General features: G+C 39.2%; 1 protein-coding gene across 1 annotated transcript in view; it reads left to right on the top strand.

Moving 5' to 3' along the window:
• Nucleotides 1-726: 726 nt before the first annotated feature.
• Nucleotides 727-20556, top strand: part of MOSPD2 (motile sperm domain containing 2) — a 32805-nt gene continuing 12975 nt past the window's right edge. Inside the window, exons 1-8 of the mRNA XM_088520207.1 lie at nucleotides 727-764; nucleotides 903-966; nucleotides 7697-7852; nucleotides 8531-8617; nucleotides 14136-14290; nucleotides 17101-17161; nucleotides 18423-18461; nucleotides 19421-19545. Of these exons, the coding sequence (XP_088376333.1) occupies nucleotides 756-764; nucleotides 903-966; nucleotides 7697-7852; nucleotides 8531-8617; nucleotides 14136-14290; nucleotides 17101-17161; nucleotides 18423-18461; nucleotides 19421-19545 (696 nt within the window). The 5' untranslated portion in view covers nucleotides 727-755. The remainder of the gene's footprint in view (nucleotides 765-902; nucleotides 967-7696; nucleotides 7853-8530; nucleotides 8618-14135; nucleotides 14291-17100; nucleotides 17162-18422; nucleotides 18462-19420; nucleotides 19546-20556) is intronic.

Below are 20556 nucleotides of genomic sequence, written 5' to 3'. Positions count from 1 at the left end.
TGGAGTGAGAGGGTTAGGAAGATTTCTCTGCTGAAACATTACCTTAGTTGGACATTCTTTTTCCTACACAAAAAGAAAAAAGAGCCACAACAACAACATTTAAATTGTTTTAGGACTAGAAGAAGTGGTTTAGCCTTAAGAACGAGCAAAGCTACACTCTGAAAGAGTCTGACCTAGAGAACTCGGGGCTAACATGCAGTTAACTTTACATACAGGGCTGGAGTGAAGCTAAGCAGCCTCATATGGAGGGCTGTGGATAACCTAAGCACGGCTGCAAAAGCGATCACCGAGACCTTAAATCACTAAATTTACTAAAAAGCGCATAACTACTGCGAATGGGAGCAAAGAAGAGCCGAACTGCCGCCCACCAGCCAGCTAGCGCAGGCGGCCGGAGACTCACCGGCCACCGCTCCTAACGGCTCCAACGGTCCTAACGGTGCGCGCACAGCTCTCCCAGCCCCATCGCCCTCCCCGCCGCCACCAGCGGCGCCAGCCCCGCTCCCCGCACCCGTCGCCGCCGGCAGCGCCTCACCCTCCCCGGGCCAACCCCGGTGCCGGTGCCGGGGGAAGGGGCGGGCGCGCCGCGGCTCCGAATCTCCCGCCACGCCGCGCACGACGGAAGAGGAAGCGGCAGCGGCGGAGGGGGCGGCCCCCGCGGGCGGCTCCCGCCCCGCCGCGGTCACGCGCCGCCTCCCGCCCCCTCCGCGGTGGCCCCGTTCCGCGCGCGGTGCCGCTGTGGGCGTCCCGGCGGCGCCATGGCCGAGGTGAGAGCGAGCGGCGCCGCGCGGGGCCTCCTGCCGGGCCGGACCGGGCCGGGCCGAGCTGGGCCGGGAGTGGGGAGGCCGGCCGGGCCGGGGGTCTCCTCGCCCCTCCGGTAACGTCCTTGCCGTTCTCCCCCGCAGCGACAGGACAAGGCCGCGCTCATCGGCGAGACCCGGCGGCGTTTCGAGGCGGAGTTCGTGGCCGGTGAGGGCCGCGGCGGGCTCGCGTGGGGCGGGCTCGCGTGGGGCCTCCCGCGCGCGGGCCGCTCTCCCCGTCCCGTGGCCGCCTCCCGATCGCGCGGCGGCGCTGCCGGGGGTTTCCTCCCGCTGTCTCTGGTGCTGCCCTCTGGCTGGGCCCCTCTCAGGGTCGGGGTGAAGGTTTGGGCTCTGGGGAGACCAGGTTTCTGGCTGGCTTTGAGCAATGAGACGCTGAAAGGGGCTCGGTGCTCTGGGGACGCTGAAAGGGGAAAGAAACTGCCGTGTTCCCGACTGGTGTGTCCTGGAGTGGCTCTTCTGGGCTGACTTGTTCTCTGAACTTGCTCTGTGCTTAATTAAAGTCGTGCTGCTTGTCCAGCTCAAGCCTCAAGTGCTTCTAAGCGGCTGTGTGGAGGGCAGGAGGTGCTGGGGGTGCCCGGAGAAAGGAGGGAGCCTCAGAGGGCTTCCCTGCATTCCCAGGCAGATTTGCAATATTGTAATAACAAAATAGGTAGGAGTCACGTATGCTAACAGCTGCAGCGTGAAGGAATGAGTATTATTACAAATGTCCAAAGGCTTTCCAGTACAGACATAGTCCCATCCAATCTGTAATGCAAATGCGATGAGAGCTTGGCAGTTTAGTGTGAGGATTGCACTCGCTGCCTTTAATATAAGCCTCATTCCTACAAGCTTGTTTCGATGTTCCCTGCCAGAATCAAGGCGCACTTACCACTTTTGCACAAGAGTTGCACACTTTTTAGGACTTACCTGTGCTTGGGTATAGCCCTTCTCTTGCAAACTTCTGGAGAGCCTTGAGTATTGCACAGTTTTATCTCATATGTGTCATAACAGTCTTTGGCCCTACTTAGAGATGACATGCATTTCTAGGGATGATGGTAAAATTATTGGAAAGAAGAGTCTTTGTCACATAACATCTCTATGCAACTCTCTGGCATTTTTAAAACTTTTTTTAAGTTCTGGAGAGAAACAACATCATTTTTTTTTTTTCTGATACTGATATTTTCAATTAATGCATGTGTTTACCCGTGATAGATGATCCATGTTTCTTTGTAATATATTGCAGTAGAACTGCACTCGTAAAAAATTATTTTAGAAAGCATAAAGGTACCTCGGGACAGTTGCAGCTGGAAAAAGGGAGGTGTTACCTTTTCAGCTGAGCTATCCCTTAGAGTACCGAAATTCCACAGATTTCTCTAGTTGTGACAAAACTTCTGCTAGACTGATTATAGCCATTCAACCTTAAAAGAATGAAACACTATTGCAGTTGTAAGGTTAACTGTAATTCTACTTCTTGGAGTGTTTTGAACAGTTATTTTCTCAGCCCATTTGGGGATGGTAGTTTAGAACTTCTAGTGTTTTCAAGAAAATGAGATTAAGATTCCTTTGAATTAACATTCTTAAATCTCTCCCTTGAATTTAGGAATGCCGTAAGCAAACTGTCTGTTATCAGTTGAATAATTCAGTGGGGATGTGAAAAAAACACAGGGATTTAATGTCATTGTGGTCCTTCTGCCTTTACCGTGTACGTTCTAAAATCTACTAAAATCTTTTGTCATACTTGAAAGGGACCTAGAGGTTTCTGTAATAATAATACAACTACCCCAAGCATATCACTTGCTATGTTTTAAGGGTACCAAGCATTGCTTTGATATCAAATGATTTTATTCTGCTTTAAAAGTTAGCGGCGCTGTCCGGTGAGTGGTGAAAGGTAAACTGGTAGTGTCTGTGAAAGTTTGGTGTTGCCTTAGGTCCGCAGGGCCTCTCTGAAGTGAGCCTGGCTCCATTCACCGGTGAGCTGCAAGCGCTAAGGCTTGTGTGAAAGTTTCAGACACCTTCTATTTCTTGGCCTGCAGCTGTTTTCTTTTTCCTATGAGGTAAGCAATAATTGTGATTGATCAGGAGACACAGTGTTGGTTTTGTGAAGGGAGGCTGCCATGCTGTGGAACTCATAGCTGTGGGGTTCCCTCTTTGCAGGAGGAGTCACAAGTGGTCACGTATGCCGCGGTTTCCTTGCGGTAATGTCCATTTTTGTTGTGAAATGAAAACTTAGAGGGCCTTTCAAATCCTTATTTTGTTTGAATTTACTGATTATCAGAATATGGTGTTTTAGGCTGAAGGTAAATATATGAAAAATACAATATATAGCTGGTTTAGGAAAGCCTAACGTTAACTGCCACACCTGATATGTGCTGGAATATCTCAGGTAAAAGTTATAACCCAATAATAAACTACAGTCTTCAGAGCTTTCAAGGTAAAAATTTATATATTTGTAGTGTTTTCCCTGCATTCTCTTACTGTAAATATGTTTTTAAATATTCCTTCTAGTCCAGCGGACAAATGATATCTAGAGTAGGAGTTGGAAAGCACATCATATGTGCAGTTTGGAGTCTAATTTCAATTTTGTTTGTCTGAGTTCTTTGTGAGATGTTGGTGATGTAAAGGATTTGAGTGGTAACGAGAGCAATGAGAACAAAAGACTATTTTTCAGTACTAACTCGTGCTAGCATTTTTTTCTAGTGAACAATCTTGTCTTTCAGTTCACTGCATTTTTGCTGCTTAGAGAATTTTGAAAACGAGCTTTTAGTTTGAGGCTATTACTTCCCATTTTTATGTTGCAGTGGAAATTGTTTACAATCGAATCTTAGTTTCTTTCCTTTTCAAAAAGTCTGTTGTCTTCTCTATTTTATTTATCTTTCTTGCGCACATTCTTTGTCGTTCCCTGTTTGTATCATCTTTTCCTTCATACTTTGGACAAAGCTGAATTTCCAGACACAATTTTGCAACAGAGGTTTACCCCTCTGCTGTTTGTATAACTAGTTTTAAAGGTTAGATTTGGTCATGCCTTGGTTTAAACCAATGACAAACTATGTGTTGTTACTCCAGTGGGCCACTTGCAAACTTGATTTTAGACATATAGGGCATTCTCGGGGAGAATAGTAGATGTAGAAAACTCTAAAGGCAATATTGTACAGGTCTGTTTTATCTGTTTCTGGTCTGAAAAACGTATTTTCCCAGATTCTTGGCTTTCAGACTGAGAAATGCTGGAAGGAACATAAGAAACGTGTAGGAATGGTATAATGAACACACTTTCATGAATGAGCACAGGAAGCTGTGTGATACTGATTCTTGAGCTTTCTATTAAAAGACTTTTTTTGTTATTCTTGTCAGTGTAATCTTTTGCTAAAAGCTTAAACTACCACCTCCCAAAGAGATAGATATTTTCATGTTACTTTTTTTTTTTAACTGAAATCATTCATTTTGGGGAGTGAGGAGAAAGGGAAGGGAATTGTTCTTTGTTTTCTTTTGTTTTGTTTTCCTGTTGCCTGTGCCTGTATGGCTGATGACCTTTGTTTTCAGTTTTGCAGATTTCCTTGTCTAAGAATTGGAAGCTTGTACCTGAATGCTGTGGTACTTAGTTTAACATGTTAAAAATCAACAGCCAATTAAAATGGTTTTTTTCTTTTTAGTGAGCAGTGCATCCAGTCTGGTGCAGAAAGCAAAATTGTTATTCAAACCTCAAGCAGATAATGATATCTATAAAATTCTAAAGAAATGTTTGAGACAAACATTAGTCAATGGATAAATAGTAGACTCTAATAATAGATTTCAAGGCCAGAGGAACAATTATGAAAGTCAAGTCTGACGTCTTGCATTGTATGGACTTATGCTATAATCCCTGTGTCAGCCCCTTGAGCTCTTGGATGAGCTGTGTTTCAGAAAGTCAGTAGTTAAATGTAAAAGTTTTGCCTAATCGAGAATTTGAGTTGTGCTTTGAATTCCAATTTATTAATGCAGCAAGATATTAACATTTTTTTCTCCACTTAGAGGCATGCAGTTGCTATCCCCATTTCTTAGCTTTGTATAGATTTTTTTTTTTATCCTGTAGAATCTCTTTTCTAGATAAAATTCTTTCCTTAGGGAGGATTTGCTTCTCAGGCATTGTGAATTCTGAATTTCTCTTGGACATTTTAATGTGGAACATAAGTATGCTGCTCGTTTTCCACTTTGGTAATATTTCTTCTGTCTTCTTTTAGAATCTTCTCCCATTTCCATTATTCCTAAAACATGAATGCTTTACAAAAAACAACAACAACAACAACAACAACAAAACAGCGTTGCAGTGTTGGTCTACTTGTAATGTAGATAGCAGTGAGATAAAAGTATTGCAGTGGAACTTGTGTATTTTTAGAATTACTGTTTTGTAGGATTACTGTCTCTTGGAAATAATCATAACATTCTTTGGAAAAAAATTATAGCATTTCATAAGTTTCTCAAATAAGGTATACAGTTAATAGGGCAGAGTGTTGCTGTAGAAATGACAATTCCTTACTTAATCAAGAAAATGGGAAGAGGAGTAAAAGGAAGAAGATGATGTTCAGATGGATTTTTTTTTCTGTCTTATCCTCTCTGCTTTTATCCTGCATGTTCTTTAGGATAAATAATTTCATTGGTTTTTTTTTGTAAAATTTTATTTATTTTTGTAGCAAAAATTGGTTAAATTGTGTAAGATTAAATCCATAAACAGGACTCCGATGCTCTCTGTCTTGCTAAGCTTATTTGTTTGGAATAACAGGATTGTGCAGTGCGTGTGAAAGCAGTTTTTGACCACCTCATTTTCTTTACATGTCTGCAGCAGGATATTGAAATATGTATTGAGAGCAGAGTCTCCAGTAAGTAGAATGAAATGTTATTCTCTTAGTTTTTAGCTGGTGGTGCGTTGGATTTCTTGTTTGTTTTATAACTGGAGAGTAATCAAATCCTTTATACAGAGAGAGCATACATGGAAACTAACCTAGGAAAAATGTTTGGCAAAATGAATAACTAAGTCATTCTTAGCAGGAAGCTCCTGTTTGCAGGAGAGCCTTAAGCCATCTTGGAATTAGATAGCTCAGGCATTATAGGCAGGTAATGATTAGGTTAAAACAGATCTTTGGTCTTTTGAAGCCCTGATTTAGCATATCCTGCATGCTGCTTTTATTTTAGCTAGCTATGGATGTGCTAGCTTAGTTATTTTGCATCATAGTGTCTCTGAAGATAAGTTAGGTGAGAATGAATATTACCCCATTGCAAATGGGACTTCAGCAACTGCACCTTTTAACACTCCATGAAGTTTTTCAGGTGCCACTGGATTTTATTGAATGTTGCCAAGTTTCAGTTATTCTGTGTATGAGGTTTGGCTCGATTCAGTATCTCTTCGAAGTTGTAGTCTAACAAACTTTCAGTTTCAGGGAAAGATACTAAAAGATGTATACAGCCTTAAGCCCTAGGACTTAAGCAAACCAACCAAACAAATAAAGAAGAATTGATAATGCTATATTCTTGATCTAGAACAGTTTACTAAGAGAGGCTGTGGAACTTCCACCCACTGAGGTTTGAAAATTCAACTGAATAAAGTCTTTAGCAACCTATTTGAAGTTAGAAGTTTTCCCTGCTCTGAGTGGGTGATAGGATCAGGTGACCTGCAGAAATACAGTCTGATATTAAGGTGTTTGTGGAGTGGTTTGTGTGTGTGTGATGCTAACCTGAAACTAGGTACAGGTGGCCTTTCTGCTGTACCTTCTGCTAATCCTAGGCACATCTACCCAAATCATCAATCACTGAGGGGAATAAATAATCAATTTTCAAAAAAGCAGTTGAGACTTAGCAAAACTAAATTCCCTGAATCTTTGCACTTTATTCCAGGCGCTCGCAGCCACTGCAGCTGTGACTCTGTCTAACAGAGAAGTTAGACAGCATTTCAGTCTTTCGTGTTCTGAATATTCATTTATTCAATTCATTTATTTCATTTTTTTTAGTAGTCAGCAGAGATATTTATCAGTATCTTGCTTTCAGAAGCATCACTGTATTTACATCCCAAAAGTTCCTAAAACGACTGTGCAACTTTTTTTTTTTAAGTGAAGGAGAGGCAGTGATCTAGAAACACAGCCTTTTCATTTGAACATACCTACGATAAAATCGGGTCCATTTACATATTCGTATTTTAAAGCTTTCCTAATGAAAATAGTTTAAAAATGAAAGTAATGAGCAGCAGCAACTCCTATCTCACCGAAGTTGTTCTTTAAGTTTGTTAACCTGTTGTTCCACTGAAGGAAGAAGAGTATGAGGCTTTGGGCCCTTACATACTTCTAGAGTTGGGTGTTTGGTGCACAGTAAGGTAGCAATTTATAACAGGTGTGAAATGGGTAATCTCTTTCGAGAGAATACTTCATTTTGTTCAATGTGCTGGTGCATAAAGCACAGTCAAAATAGTCATTTTTAAAATCTGTTCTCTAGTGTTTCATGGTCTATCATGTAAATACCTACAATTTAGAGAATTCAAGCTTGAATTGCTAATGCTTATTTATATATGCACTCACTGAAACACAGATTCTTAGGCTATATACCCACTTATATGTTAATTATAGAAACCTGTCTGTCTAGGAAAATTATACCTGTCTCATGCACACAGCTCCTTGATTGGTAATGGTTTTTCTTTGAATAAGAATCACTGAAAATATTTTTATAGTGAGAATAATATCATAGCGTTTCTAAATGTCATCATGGTAGATTAGATGATAGAAGGGTTTTTTTATCAGTTTCTCATCACATGCTTTGCTTAAGCTTGAGACTGCCAAATAAATCCTCTGTATTTAGTGGATGGCTATATTGAATTTTGACAAATCTTTTCGTGTCTTCATTAAAAAGTGCCGTATTCTTACAATAATAAATTTGTTTGCTAGATAAATCAGATAAATATGATACTAGAGATGTGGAAAGACTGCAGCAAGATGATAAATGGGTTGAAAATTATCTGATCTGGAGGCACGATGTTGTGGACGACACATTGAAGATGATTGATGAAAGCTTTCAATGGAGGAAAGAATACACAGTTAATGGTAAGCTAGGTTATATAATTATTGTGATGAGGCATGTTGCTTTTCTCTTGAACTACAGCTAGCCCTTATACAGTTTCATTAAGCACCTTGTTTTCAGAGGTTATGTAAGTACCACAGGAAAAACTTTCCTGTTTGGTTAGAAAGGAAAATATTAGAACTTTAGCTTTTTAGATGCCCCATGCTGTCTGTCTGTTTTGTTGTGCTTCCATGTCTCTACTTACTATCCCTTCTTGTAAGGTTGTTTGAGAAGAGGGAAGAAAGGGAGGAATCTTTTGTTCTGTCCCTGTGCACTTGCCAGAACAAAATCCTTTGAAAAATTTGGAACTCTGTTGTGATAAAAATGTTTATCATAGCAGCAATTGCTCTAGTGGCCTGAGACCCTGGACAGAATAAATTCGCTGATATGCTGTGAAAGTGTTTTGAAGATCAGCTTTACTGCCAAGATTCTGATTTCAGAAAGCATAAAACAAGAGGAGCTGTAGAAATTTGAGGGGAAATAACAAAACAGGGTACTTTCTCTTCCTTCAACTCTTTATTCTTATCTCTTCCTAAGTATATTCTGCTCTACAGCATGAGAGGAAGAAGGTACTAAAGCTTTTAAAATGCATTCAGTCTTTATATTAATTGATAAAATGTGACTATTAACTTGCTGAAATAATATTTTTTTTCTTCCCCTAGACTTGACAGAATCTGCCCTTCCAAAATGGTTATTTGAAAGTGGTGCTATCTTTCTACATGGTTATGATAAGGAGGGCTATAAATTATGTAAGTTACATATAATGATGCCTCTAACAATAAAATGTTCTAAAATAAGCAATTACTGGTAACTCCTTTACTAAAATGATAGTTGATAGTATGTCTTTGAATCACAGGAGTGGAATGAGCAAAGCTTATCATCACTTCTCGGAAATAATAAACCTTTACCTTAATTATCAATGCATTTTTACCTTTTCTTGCCTTATTCTGCATCTTCTATGGTGAACATAGAGCTAAAATAAGACTTGATTATGTTACAGTGCATTGTCTTTGCCTTTGCAGTAGCCTACCACATTCTCATGTACTTGTAGTGGTTCATAGGTTGTAAGGTTTGATTTTTTTGTTTGTTTGTTTGTTTTTGCTTACACCATTTGATAACAGTATGGACAGCTGAGGAACTCTATGAGAAAATTCTTGAGTTTCAGATCAATGTTTACGGAATAGAGATGAAAAATAGTAGAGAATCAGTAAATATTCCATCAAGTAGTTAGAGTTTTATTAGTGTTTAATAGATCGGCAATAATGTTTTCTATATATGGGTGTAGATAGCAGCATTTCTTACAATTAAAAGTGAATGATTTTAAGTTTTATGCCATCAGTTTTTAAATCACTCTTGTGACTCCAAGCACTGATCTTGAAAGATGAGAAAATATTAAATCTGAAATTCTGCTTTTCCTTCATTTGCTAAAACTAGTTCATACCTCTATAAATAGATTAGCAATCCAATATTTTCCAGAGTGACTTGTTGCACCTTGTGAAGAAACGGACTCAGTCTGGGGTGCAGAGTGAGACAACTTTATTTCCAAACCGACTTCTTTTTATACTTTCTTAACACAAGTGTTGCAAAGCGCACAACCAATCAGCATCTGGCCACCTGCGCGGTTGTCTGGCTTTGTTTCTTTTCTTCTGGCAAGACACGTCGCACACGAGGCAGGGGGAGGTGTTCCTCAGTCCTCGTCTTTCTCGGCTCTGTCCCCCATCTGCTGCAAAGACTGACACCCTTGTGGTTAACTATCTGCTAACAAGGTACTATTGTCTTTGAACAAGCCTCCACATCTCACCCTTCTTTATTTGTTTTTGTTTGAACAGCCATGACTTAATTAAATGGCCAATCTATCCTTAAACACATAACAAGAAACAAAGCAGGCATGCTAACAATAAACAAAATATACCAAATATCAACAGGCTGTCCTACTAGACAGGTTACAAACGGATTTACTGGACTAGATAATCTTCTGTGGAAATCCCTAAGGAGGGACGGATCCAATTAATAGTTCCCAAAAGTTTTTGAAGATCATTCAAAGTCCTTATGTCTGTCTTTAAGGTCAATGATTGTGGTCGAATTTGATGATCAGAAATTCTCCATCCTAAATATCGCCAAGGCGGACTTTCCTGTACTTTATCTTCCGCAATTCTTAATCCTGCAGCTGATGCTGCTCGCGTAATCTGATGCAGAGCCTCTTCTGCTGTTTCCTTTTGCTCTGCAGCAATCAATATATCGTCCATATCTTCCCATTGGCACAGTACAGGGTGGTATCGGAGTCCATACCATTATCTTAATTTCTCCTATGAAATCTGCGTTGATAACTGCAGGTAACACAAACAGCCCTTGTCTCGTTGTTGAAAATCGCCCAATCAATAGTGCTGCCATTCCTCGCCCCAGGGGGCCGTGGACACCAGTTGGAATTAGCACAACTGATGTATCAGTAATTAGCACTTCTATTGTAGTGGCCAGGTCCACCCCGGCGCTGCCGCCTGTGCTGGCGCACAAGCGGCGGCTGCTTCCCGGTGAGGCCGCTCTGAGGGGTGATTTGCCGTCATGGCGCGACCCCTTGCCGCGCTCCGCTTGAAGTTTCCCGAAGGGGCTAGCGGTCGACCTTCCTTATCAAATTTTGATCGACACTGATTAGCATAGTGTTGTCCTTTGTGGCAGCGCGGACATAGTCCAGGCGCTCCTTTGTTTGCTTGTGTTTTCGGACAGTATTTACGAATATGCCCAAATTGGCCACAAGCAAAACATGGCCTTTTCATAGACATTGTTGCAAATGTTTCGGCCATCAGTGAATATTCATACTGTTTGGTACCGACATTAATACATGCTTTTAGCATGTCATCAATAGTAGGATCCTTTAGTGGCCGCAAAACTCTCTGGCAATCAGGGTTAGCATTCTCAACTGCTAGTTGCTTAAAAATGTAGCTTCGTGCTTGTTCATTATCAATTTGTTTCTCCAGAGCCTCATTAAGCCGATCCAAAAACTTCATATATGGCTCATTCGCATCTTGTCTTATGCTAACAAAAGGTTGTCTTTGTTTACCACTCTCCGGAACGGCCTTAAGGGCGCGGAGAGCAAGTGCCTTAACTTGTTGCAAGCCCTCAGGGGGGATTTCTGCTTGTGCTGTTGTAGCACTGTGATCGCCCTCCCCCATTAGCACGTCCACAGTAACAGCCCGTAAAGGACCTTTTTTCGACAGCCGCTGGTTTTCCTCCCCCTGAGCTCGAGCAAGCTCTCTCATTTTCGATTCCCACATCGTGTATTGCATATCAGTCATAATGAGGCGAAACAAGGTTTTAAAATCATGGGGAGTAAAAACCGAAGAATCACAAAGAGATTGTATAAGGTGGGTGGTATATGGTGCACCAAGGCCATGATCTGTCACCGTACGTCGCACGTCCTTAATAAGATTATACGACAAACCTTCCCAACGCGGATTCTGGTCTGGTGCACAGATAACGGGAAAGGCTTTCAGCATGCCCACATCCCCCGCCTGTTTTGCTCCTCGTTTTACTGAGGCCCATTTATCGTGAGGATCCGGGGGGTATAGGTCTGGCTCCTTTCCAGGGTCAATAGGACCCGGACCAAAAGGATCATCGTCCTGTTCATCAGGTGGCAGTACCGCAAAGGCTTTTGCAGCACGTTTTCTTTTCTGATTCTCATCAGGACACGATTGAGGTAAAGGAGGCGCGGAGGGGATGGCAGGGGCCCCGATCCCGTCATTTATGTTCGACTGCAACCCACTATGAGATTTCAATATTTCGAGTACAACTCGCCATTGTGGCAACAGGTTAGCAGCAGCCTTATCACCGCGCGTGGCACTATCCCACAGTCGGACCCCAATTTGGTCCCATCTTTCCAGATTAAAAACATTCTTACTATTCACCGAAGGATCGTCTTTAGAAGCCCATGCAAGAACCTTTTGCAGCTCTTCTTCACCTAATTTTTTTCTTTGCGGTTTCAAGTTTTTAGGAGAAGCTTCTAAATCGTCCTTTTGTTCCTTCATTAGGTATGAACCCATAGTTCCCAGCCGCTTACCTCTTTCCTTTCAAGAGGCTTTTAGTGTGCACACAAAGTAAGCTTCCTTTCAGCTTGATCCTTACGCTTCCTTTCAGCGTGATTCCCGGGAGTTCAGCTGGGCGGTGCAACCGGAGAGACAGCTAGTCTTCGAGCCCCACGTTGGGCGCCATTTGTTGCACCTTGTGAAGAAACGGACTCAGTCTGGGGTGCAGAGTGAGACAACTTTATTTCCAAACCGACTTCTTTTTATACTTTCTTAACACAAGTGTTGCAAAGCGCACAACCAATCAGCATCTGGCCACCTGCGCGGTTGTCTGGCTTTGTTTCTTTTCTTCTGGCAAGACACGTCGCACACGAGGCAGGGGGAGGTGTTCCTCAGTCCTCGTCTTTCTCGGCTCTGTCCCCCATCTGCTGCAAAGACTGACACCCTTGTGGTTAACTATCTGCTAACAAGGTACTATTGTCTTTGAACAAGCCTCCACAGTGACTCTCCTTTAAACACTGTAATATAGTAGTATTGCAATGAAATCATGACTAGAAAAATGCAGCTCTTACTCTGTGGCTGTACTTTGACAAAATGTCCCTTTTTGTCATTGTGAGATTCAATACTGAGTTGCTAATACCTTGATGTTGCTAATACCTTAATGAGTTTTTCTTTTAGCCTTTAATCAAACAAGGTAGTAATCAAGGATGAGAGGTAACATAATGGTTATACAACATTTAGAAAGTTGGGTGTGATTTTACAGGATGCTTATTTTGGTGAGGTTATGGACAGATAAACTGTGAAATAAGAAAGTATGACTCTTGTAGTTGTGGTTGGACTAAAAAAGTAGTCATCATTTCAGGGCAAGAATGCATAACTTGGGTGGATTATGAGTTTTGATTTTACTGTCACTGACTGTTTTCCATCATAGCTGTCAATAATCACATCAGCTATTATGTCATAAGTAATGTTTTAATTTTCTATCATCCAAGTGTTTATTCCTGTGGTATTTGGGTGAAAATTCTGCTTGTCTTGGTATGCAAACTCAGAGTGTATGGTAGTTATGAGTTTCTGGTTACTCTGCCTCAGAGAAGCGCGTTTCTTGAGCTGGACATCACATAAACCACCCTTACTCCAGTATGTAAAATAGACCTTTCAAATTGTAAAGAAACTCTTCAAGAATTACTGCTTATGTACAAGACTGCCTGGTGTTTGGACAGGTTATCTTTTCAAAATTCTGAACTTCACAGCATACACTTAATACGTTACATTTCAAAGGACAAGAAAGGCCATGTTTGTTGCTCTGTACGAGCTAGATTTTTTTTTGCTTGTGATTGTTACTTTGTAGTTATTATAAGTAAAGTCTCTCAGTGACCTTTATTTCCTTATTTTAAATAAAACTTTCAGCGAGTTTTTTAAGTAAAAGTTTGAGGGAACATATTAGAGTACATCTACAGTTGTTTTCAGGGTTTGTTATTGTACCAAAAATCACACATGTTGGCCCTTCTTCAAATACCTATATTATTACCTCACTATGTAATTAGCCATTCACTCACTCTAAAATTTACTTTTTTATAGCAAGACTTGTCATTAGATGGCTCACTTCTTATTACAAAGAATACAAGTTAGACTTCTGAAAAAAGGATATGCATTGAGCTTTCCTTGTATAATGTTGTCTTTATTCTGGATTTCTTTATTTTGCTTTGGAAAAGTCTACATTTTTCTATATAATTCACAATAATGTGTGTGTAAATAACTTTTCAAAACACTTAACTATTGTAATATGGAAAAAAGCAGCATAGCAGAAAAGACAACATAGAAGCAACAGGCAACACAGTCACGATACTGGGAATATGTACAGAACCTGATATCATATCTCTGAGGACCGCACTAATTTAATTTCAAATTATGAAATAAGAAATAGATAAGATATAATAGAAGTGTTTAAATAAAATACATGAAAGGTATTTTTCCACTCTGCTGCTTCTTCCCTATTCTAGTGCTTATTATTTTCTTTTGTCCTTTTTATTTTTGAAAGTTCTGAAATAGAAATGCAAGCAAGAAAAGGAAAAAATAACATGCAGACGTTTTGTAGTGGCTGTAAAAAAAAACATTAGTAATGTAGAATACAAAAGCAGAGACTTTGAATTTCATAATGCATCCTCTTCCTGTACTGTTTTCAGTATAGTATTTTCTGTTGATTTGAATCCGTTGTTACTTTTTTTTCCCCCTCTTTTCTCCTCTTCCCAAGTTTGGTTTAGAGTGAAACTTCATGTAAGAGATGCTAAACAACAACTTGAGAAAAAGAAACTGGTAGCCTTTTGGTTAGAACATTATGCCAAGAGAGATCACGGGAAGCCTTTAACAGTCGTGTTCGACATGTCTGAAACTGGAATCAGTCACATAGTAAGTATTCCTATTTTTCGTTCTGACCATTTTCTGAATTATTTAATACAAATCTCCTGCTCCCTAGGACCTGTACACAAATCTACATAACTTAGTGATTCCTCACAGCACTGATCTGTAAAGATTTTTTTTTCATGGCTACAGCGGTTTTCTAGATCCTCTGTTACACATTAAAGTTTACTTTTTAATTTCTTTACCACACGTTAAAAACTTGTTTTACGTATGACAACTGACCAGTCCAAAATAGCTGCATATAGCAGTTGTATATCATCTCTTTGTTAATTTTCACATTAGATTGTTGTGTGGTTACATTTTTAAGCACACAAGACGGAGCCCTCTTTTACTGAGTGTGTACTTGCAGCCTCTTCCTGGACAGCTAAATTTATACTTTTGTCATAATTCATGGGTGAATTCGAGGCAACTCAAAAGGGAAAAATGGAAAAATGGGATAATGATGGCAGCAGTCAGGCCCTCAGACGCTACTATCAGCAGAACTTCCGCTTGTTAGTGGCCTAGAACAAAGTAGTGGCTTGCTTACTAGTTGAGGATATTTTTCTAAGCTTTATGCATAGGAGTGAATGCATACTGTGGTATCTCTTTCCTTGTGTCTAGTTTTTCGCTTGTATCTTCATATGAAAGGCATAAATACATGTCCGTAATTTACTAAAGCAATCTCCTTTGTGACTTTGCTTTATAAGAGCTTGCCTAGGGGAATAGAGCACTATTATCTTCTGCGTCCTTATTAATTCTGAGCTTATATACTTCTCCCTAAAGAAGGAGAATAACTAAAAGCCACGATTTCTTGAGGAAAAGGTGGTGTTTGAGAAAGTTAAGAGATGAAAATCTACAAAGCTGTGTGTGTCATTTTCTTCATCAGAAACCAGCAGAGAAAAGGCAATTTTTAGCACTCACTTTTCTGGGCAGACTCTAGAGCTATGTCTTTTATAAAAAGCACAAAGGAATGAGTTTTTTTTTTTTTTTCTCAGAAGCACTATTTGATCTTGCAATTTTATCCTGAAAGAGCTTTTCTAGTGTCTTTGAAACTTGGAGATACAGTTTCAGCAAATGTTCTTCATAAGTATTCCATGGTAGAGTCTCGCTCTGTAGTTAGTGTTTTTATCAGAGAACAGAGGTATTTTCAACAGATATTTGTAGCAGAATACAGTAAGTGATGAACTTTATTTTAAAAGAATATGGAGGTCCGAGTGTTTTTCCGGGACATTTTCCTTTGCTTGTTCCATCTCATCCACTGTGTCAGCTTTTCTCATTGATACACAACCAGGTAATTCTGATAGCTCATGTCTTTTTGAGGCAGTTCAAATAATCATACGCACAGAATCACAGAATGGTTGAGGTTGGAAGGGACCTCTAGGGATCATCTAGTCCAACCCCCCTGCTCCAGCAGGGACACCTAGAGCACGTGGCACAGGGTGGCATCCAGGCGGGTTTGGAAGATCTCCAAATCACTCTTTACCCTCACCCTACTCCTCCTACTCAGTAGATATTCAGGGGGACACATGGCAAGATCACTTACAGTTGGACTTTGTGTGCCTTCTACATATCAAAATACTTCTTAAGACAAGTGTTGTGAATACCTAAAACAATTCAAACATAACTAAGCAAAGAAAAATCAAACAGCAGTACTTTGGAGTGGGCCTACCCGCTTTGTTTCCTTTCTGAGATAAGCTGATGGAATTCTCTAAACTGATGAAATGAGAGAGTTGAATCGAGAAAAATACACTGAAAAGCAGCAGGAGGAGAAAAAGAGAGAATGAAGAGGGAGGTGAAGGCACCAGGGTGGGGCCCTGCTCGCAGGGAAAACCATGTTTAGAGAGACCCTGAGGTCAGATATCTGGATGGTAGTGACAGAAATGACCTTGCTACGAAGTAGGGACGGCAACAGCTCTCAAATACTGCAGGAGATGCCCTAAACAAGGGCCATGTTTACCTTCCGATTGCATAACTCACAATAATTCTACCTCCTTTCAAAAATATTTCATAAAAATATTGAAAAAGTTTTGGGGAAATGTGAAGCAAATTAAGGGCATTTCTTCGTAACCTCTAAGACTTTCAATAACCTATGAAATTGTGATAATTTTATTACTCCTAACCTGCCTTTATAACCTCCCTTTACCCTCAGTCCTGTTCCCTCTGTTTATCCTCAGTCCTACTCACTGTGTTTAATAATAACTAATTAATAACTAAAGTTAATACAGTGATTGAGTTGTCTGTTGAAAACTGTCATTCTAATTCTGGACTTCAGATTCAAAATCAGGGATCCCTCTTCACTATATCTGATACTGCTGCTTGAATAGACAGCAGAAATAAAAGCAACACTCTCACTACCGAGCTGGAGATTTTAATCACTACTTGAAATCTATCACTCTATTTATTAGATAGATGGTACTGTATTTGGCACAAGCAACACCCCGTTGAAATAAACGTGATGTTGCTTCTATTACAGGCCATCTTCTGCTCTGAAAAGGCTGCTTTCAGTTAGTTTACAATTACTGAAGCCTTTAATAAAGCTTTTAGATTGTGGGTAACAGTTTTGTACTGTGTTTTTCCTCCCGTCTGTATATGTTACAATATGAGCTTCCAAGAGTTCAGTGGCCATTTCCCCTTATTTATTGTTCTTAGGGCAGTCTTTAGATCCTTATAAGCAGCATATCTTTCTCCACCTCGGTAAGTCTCCTTTGTAGTAGTAGTCAATATAATAAATATCTCTTACTATTCAATAAATAGCTTAACTAAGCCTGTATTTTTACTCTTTTGATTTATACTGCATTTATTCTGTGCTTTTATTTTAGGACTTAGACTTTGTTCGGTTTATTGTCAACTGCTTTACTGATTATTATCCAAATTTCCTCAGTAAGTATTGTACATTATACCTGATGGATTTTTGCAATACAAGGAGTTGATAATTTTGCAGATGATGGGAAGGCTAATCTCACCCCCCCCCCTTTTTTTTAAAAAAAAAAAGAAAGAAAAAAGTCTTTTTGCATTTATTTTGTGCATTGTAAAAATAAATGAAAACATGTCCTCAGAATTTAGGATTTGGACCGGAAGGTCTGCTCGGGTTTTAGAGTCAGTCTAATTGCATGCAATGTTTTCACATTATAGATTCAGAGTATTTTTACACTGTTAAGAATCATAACAATTCTGAGTGTAATATTTATTTACAAAACACAGAATCATATTTTTATTAAATATGAAAAATCTAAGACATGCCTTGCAACTTAAAAATTAGTATGTATATGTAGTAGCACTGAATTAGCCTATATTGTCCTTTGTTCCTTATTATTTGGGTGGAAATTCTGGAAACTTGTATGGCAGTTGGTGTCCTGAAGCAGCCCTCAGCATACAAAAAATGGATAACTGTAGAAACTATTTGGGAGCAATGGTCTGCTCCTTCAAGGACAGGATTAAAGCATTTTTGGGTGGGCATCTGGAAAAACCAGCACACTTCTGTTAACTTCTTCTTTATATACAAATATTGAATCATATTTGCCAGTTCATCCTTCATGCATTCTGAATTTTAAGCCGAATTTTGTCTGTGAAGATTGAAATTATGTGCAGGAACTACTAAAACTGTGAGCAGTAGGTTTCAGCTTGCAAAACTTCAAAAGCAGGTGCAGTGTGGTGTTTTTTGTTTGTTTTGATTGATTCAAAACATGCCCTAAAATATGTTTTTTGAATACAAGTGCTGACTTAGACTTCTTTACTAAAAGATATACAAAGGTCTGTGCTATTTGCTTAACTGTGAAGAAGAGAAACAGTGCTGGATATACCTGTTAACCTTCTTTCTTTTTTTAGTAAGCAACTGCCTTTCTAGGTTATCTTTGGAGCAAATATTTATTATAACTGAATCCCAGAAAAGTAGTACCAGAATAGTGTTTAACTTATGTTTTTATTGACTGTTTCCCAATATTGACTGTTTCATCTAATATTGAAATAGGTTTGTACATGTTTCTAAACAATTCTTCAAAATCTCTTTTTTTTCTGGGCTGTAAACATAGAGGTGTTTACAAATGAGTATTTGCTTGTTACATGGCCTTTATTGCTCTGCTTCTTATTAAGGAAAGAAATACATACTATCTGGTATCCATTTTATTTGCTTTTGTCTTTTCAGCAAAGATAGTGATCTTTGAAATGCCATGGATAATGAATGGTAAGTCAATCTACAGAAAAAAATCTCTATTTTTTTAATAGTTAAGTGGTGGAATTGATATTAAGGATGCATCCTCAAATTTGCCAGTTTTTAGCTCACATGCTTTTGGTATGTGTATTTTTCCTCCTAGGGTTGTGTTTGGGATCATACTAAAATAGTCCATACTAATCCTCTTCAAAACATAGATTGAAAAGATATTTAGCTGTTATCTTTAAACCATTAACAGGCCTTGATAAATAGTCTTTCTTGAATGTTTCCAGATGAAATCCTTTCAAAGCTAGATCTGCGTTTGATTTAGGGGATAGTATCATCAGCAAATTGTGGACACTTACAACAAAGGTTGGGTCATGCAATTTAAAGTAGATATATGACACTGAACACTGGTAAGTGTGTGTATTTGGATGTATGTACTTTGAAAATTACTCTTAATTATAACACAAATGGTAAGCATGTTTTTAATTTTTCATGCTTTTTTTTTTATCCTTTCCTGTACATACATCTCTCTCTATATATATGTCTCTCTCTATACCTATATAAAACATATTACCAGCACTGAAATTGTGTTCAAAAATACTCTATAGATTGGAACAAGTCTCATTTAAAGCAGCAAAACATTTCAACGTGGGGAAAGAATATACTTTTACCAGCCTGCCTCTCATTCAGATTTGGAAGTACACTTTGTTTTACCCTTCTCAGCAGCTACTGATATGATTTCCAGGACAAGGAAATTGTCAGTAGTTAAATCAAAGATATTGTTTTCATGAAAATCTATGGACTATTTGCATTCATCTGTAAGAAAGAATATCTCCATAAAATATTTTCCATGTTTAAATGCTATTATTTTTCTTGCACAGTGTCCACAATACAACTGATATTTTGTGAGCAGGTTTTATCATATTTTATGGGATGCAGCTCCTGCTGAAAATTTTTAACTTTTTTTTTTTCTTTCTTTTTTCAAGCTGCCTTTAAAATTGTAAAGGGTTGGCTTGGCCCAGATGCAATAAGCATGTTAAAGTTCACAAACAAGAATGAAGTTCAGGACTACATCAGTGGAGAGTATTTGCCGCCTCACATGGGTGGAACTGTAAGTACGTTAACACTTCGAGGTACTTTTGTAATGGCTTGAGACATGCTTATTTAAACTATGTACATGAAGCTGAGATTTGGCATTTCGTGGGTGTGTAATTTCTTGAAATATTTTGTTAGGCCAAAATTCTAAATGTAAATCATGTTAATATAAAATGAATTGACTGGATGAGAGTTTGTTATCTGACAGTCTTATGTACCAAAGAAGTGCACGCACTCACAAACACACACGCACAATTTCTAGCTGAAGTATCTTCCTTCCACTCACGTGGTGAATTAGAGAGGCTATGTATTGGTTTGACACTGCAAACAGGGAACAGGTTCCAGGGCCCTCTGAAATTTCTCATCCAGCTCCAAAGCCACCATTCAGTAAAGACTGTTATATTTTTATTTTCTTTCCTTTATTATCCCTTGGGCTACATTTATAAAGTATAGCTATGGGAGTATGGGGTAGCTATAGGAGTGTGGGGATGTGTGTTTTTTTTTTTTTTTTTTTTTTAAGAGCACATTAAGGCTACAGAACTCTGATACTGTGATCCAGTATCAGTTTGCTAGAAGGTAAATCCTGTCTACTTTAAATTTAATAATAGCTCAAGTATCTTACACAACAGATTCTGTGGGCTTGTTTTTCGTTTTGCAAAACTAGTAAATCTTAGTTTGCATAGAATTTGGAGGAAAAAAAAATCTCCTTTAAAATATATGCAGGCAGGATACAGCAGCGATACAGCAGCGGTATAATTCCACCGTAAAAGTTGTTGTTAACCATTCTTTTTTACCACTAAGTGTTTGTTGTATTTGCAGCATTAACAGTGTGGAGAAAAGAAAGATTGCTTCAGCCCGAGTAGAAGCTTGTTCCTTTGACTATAAAGTCAAGGTAGAGTTTTAGTAGCTAGAGTATATGAAACAGTGTTACTTTGGGAATATAAAAAAAGACATTAAGTTGCCCAATTTTTTATTTGACTGAAAGCAGCACCCGTTAAAAAAGCAGCTTTTATGACACTATGGCAAG

The sequence above is a fragment of the Tinamus guttatus genome, unplaced genomic scaffold, assembly GCF_059628265.1.
Source record: "Tinamus guttatus ecotype Peru unplaced genomic scaffold, ASM5962826v1 Tinamus_guttatus_pri_ptg000083l, whole genome shotgun sequence".
NCBI classification, from domain to species: domain Eukaryota; kingdom Metazoa; phylum Chordata; class Aves; order Tinamiformes; family Tinamidae; genus Tinamus; species Tinamus guttatus.
This window is presented reverse-complemented; position numbering and strand designations above follow the sequence as displayed.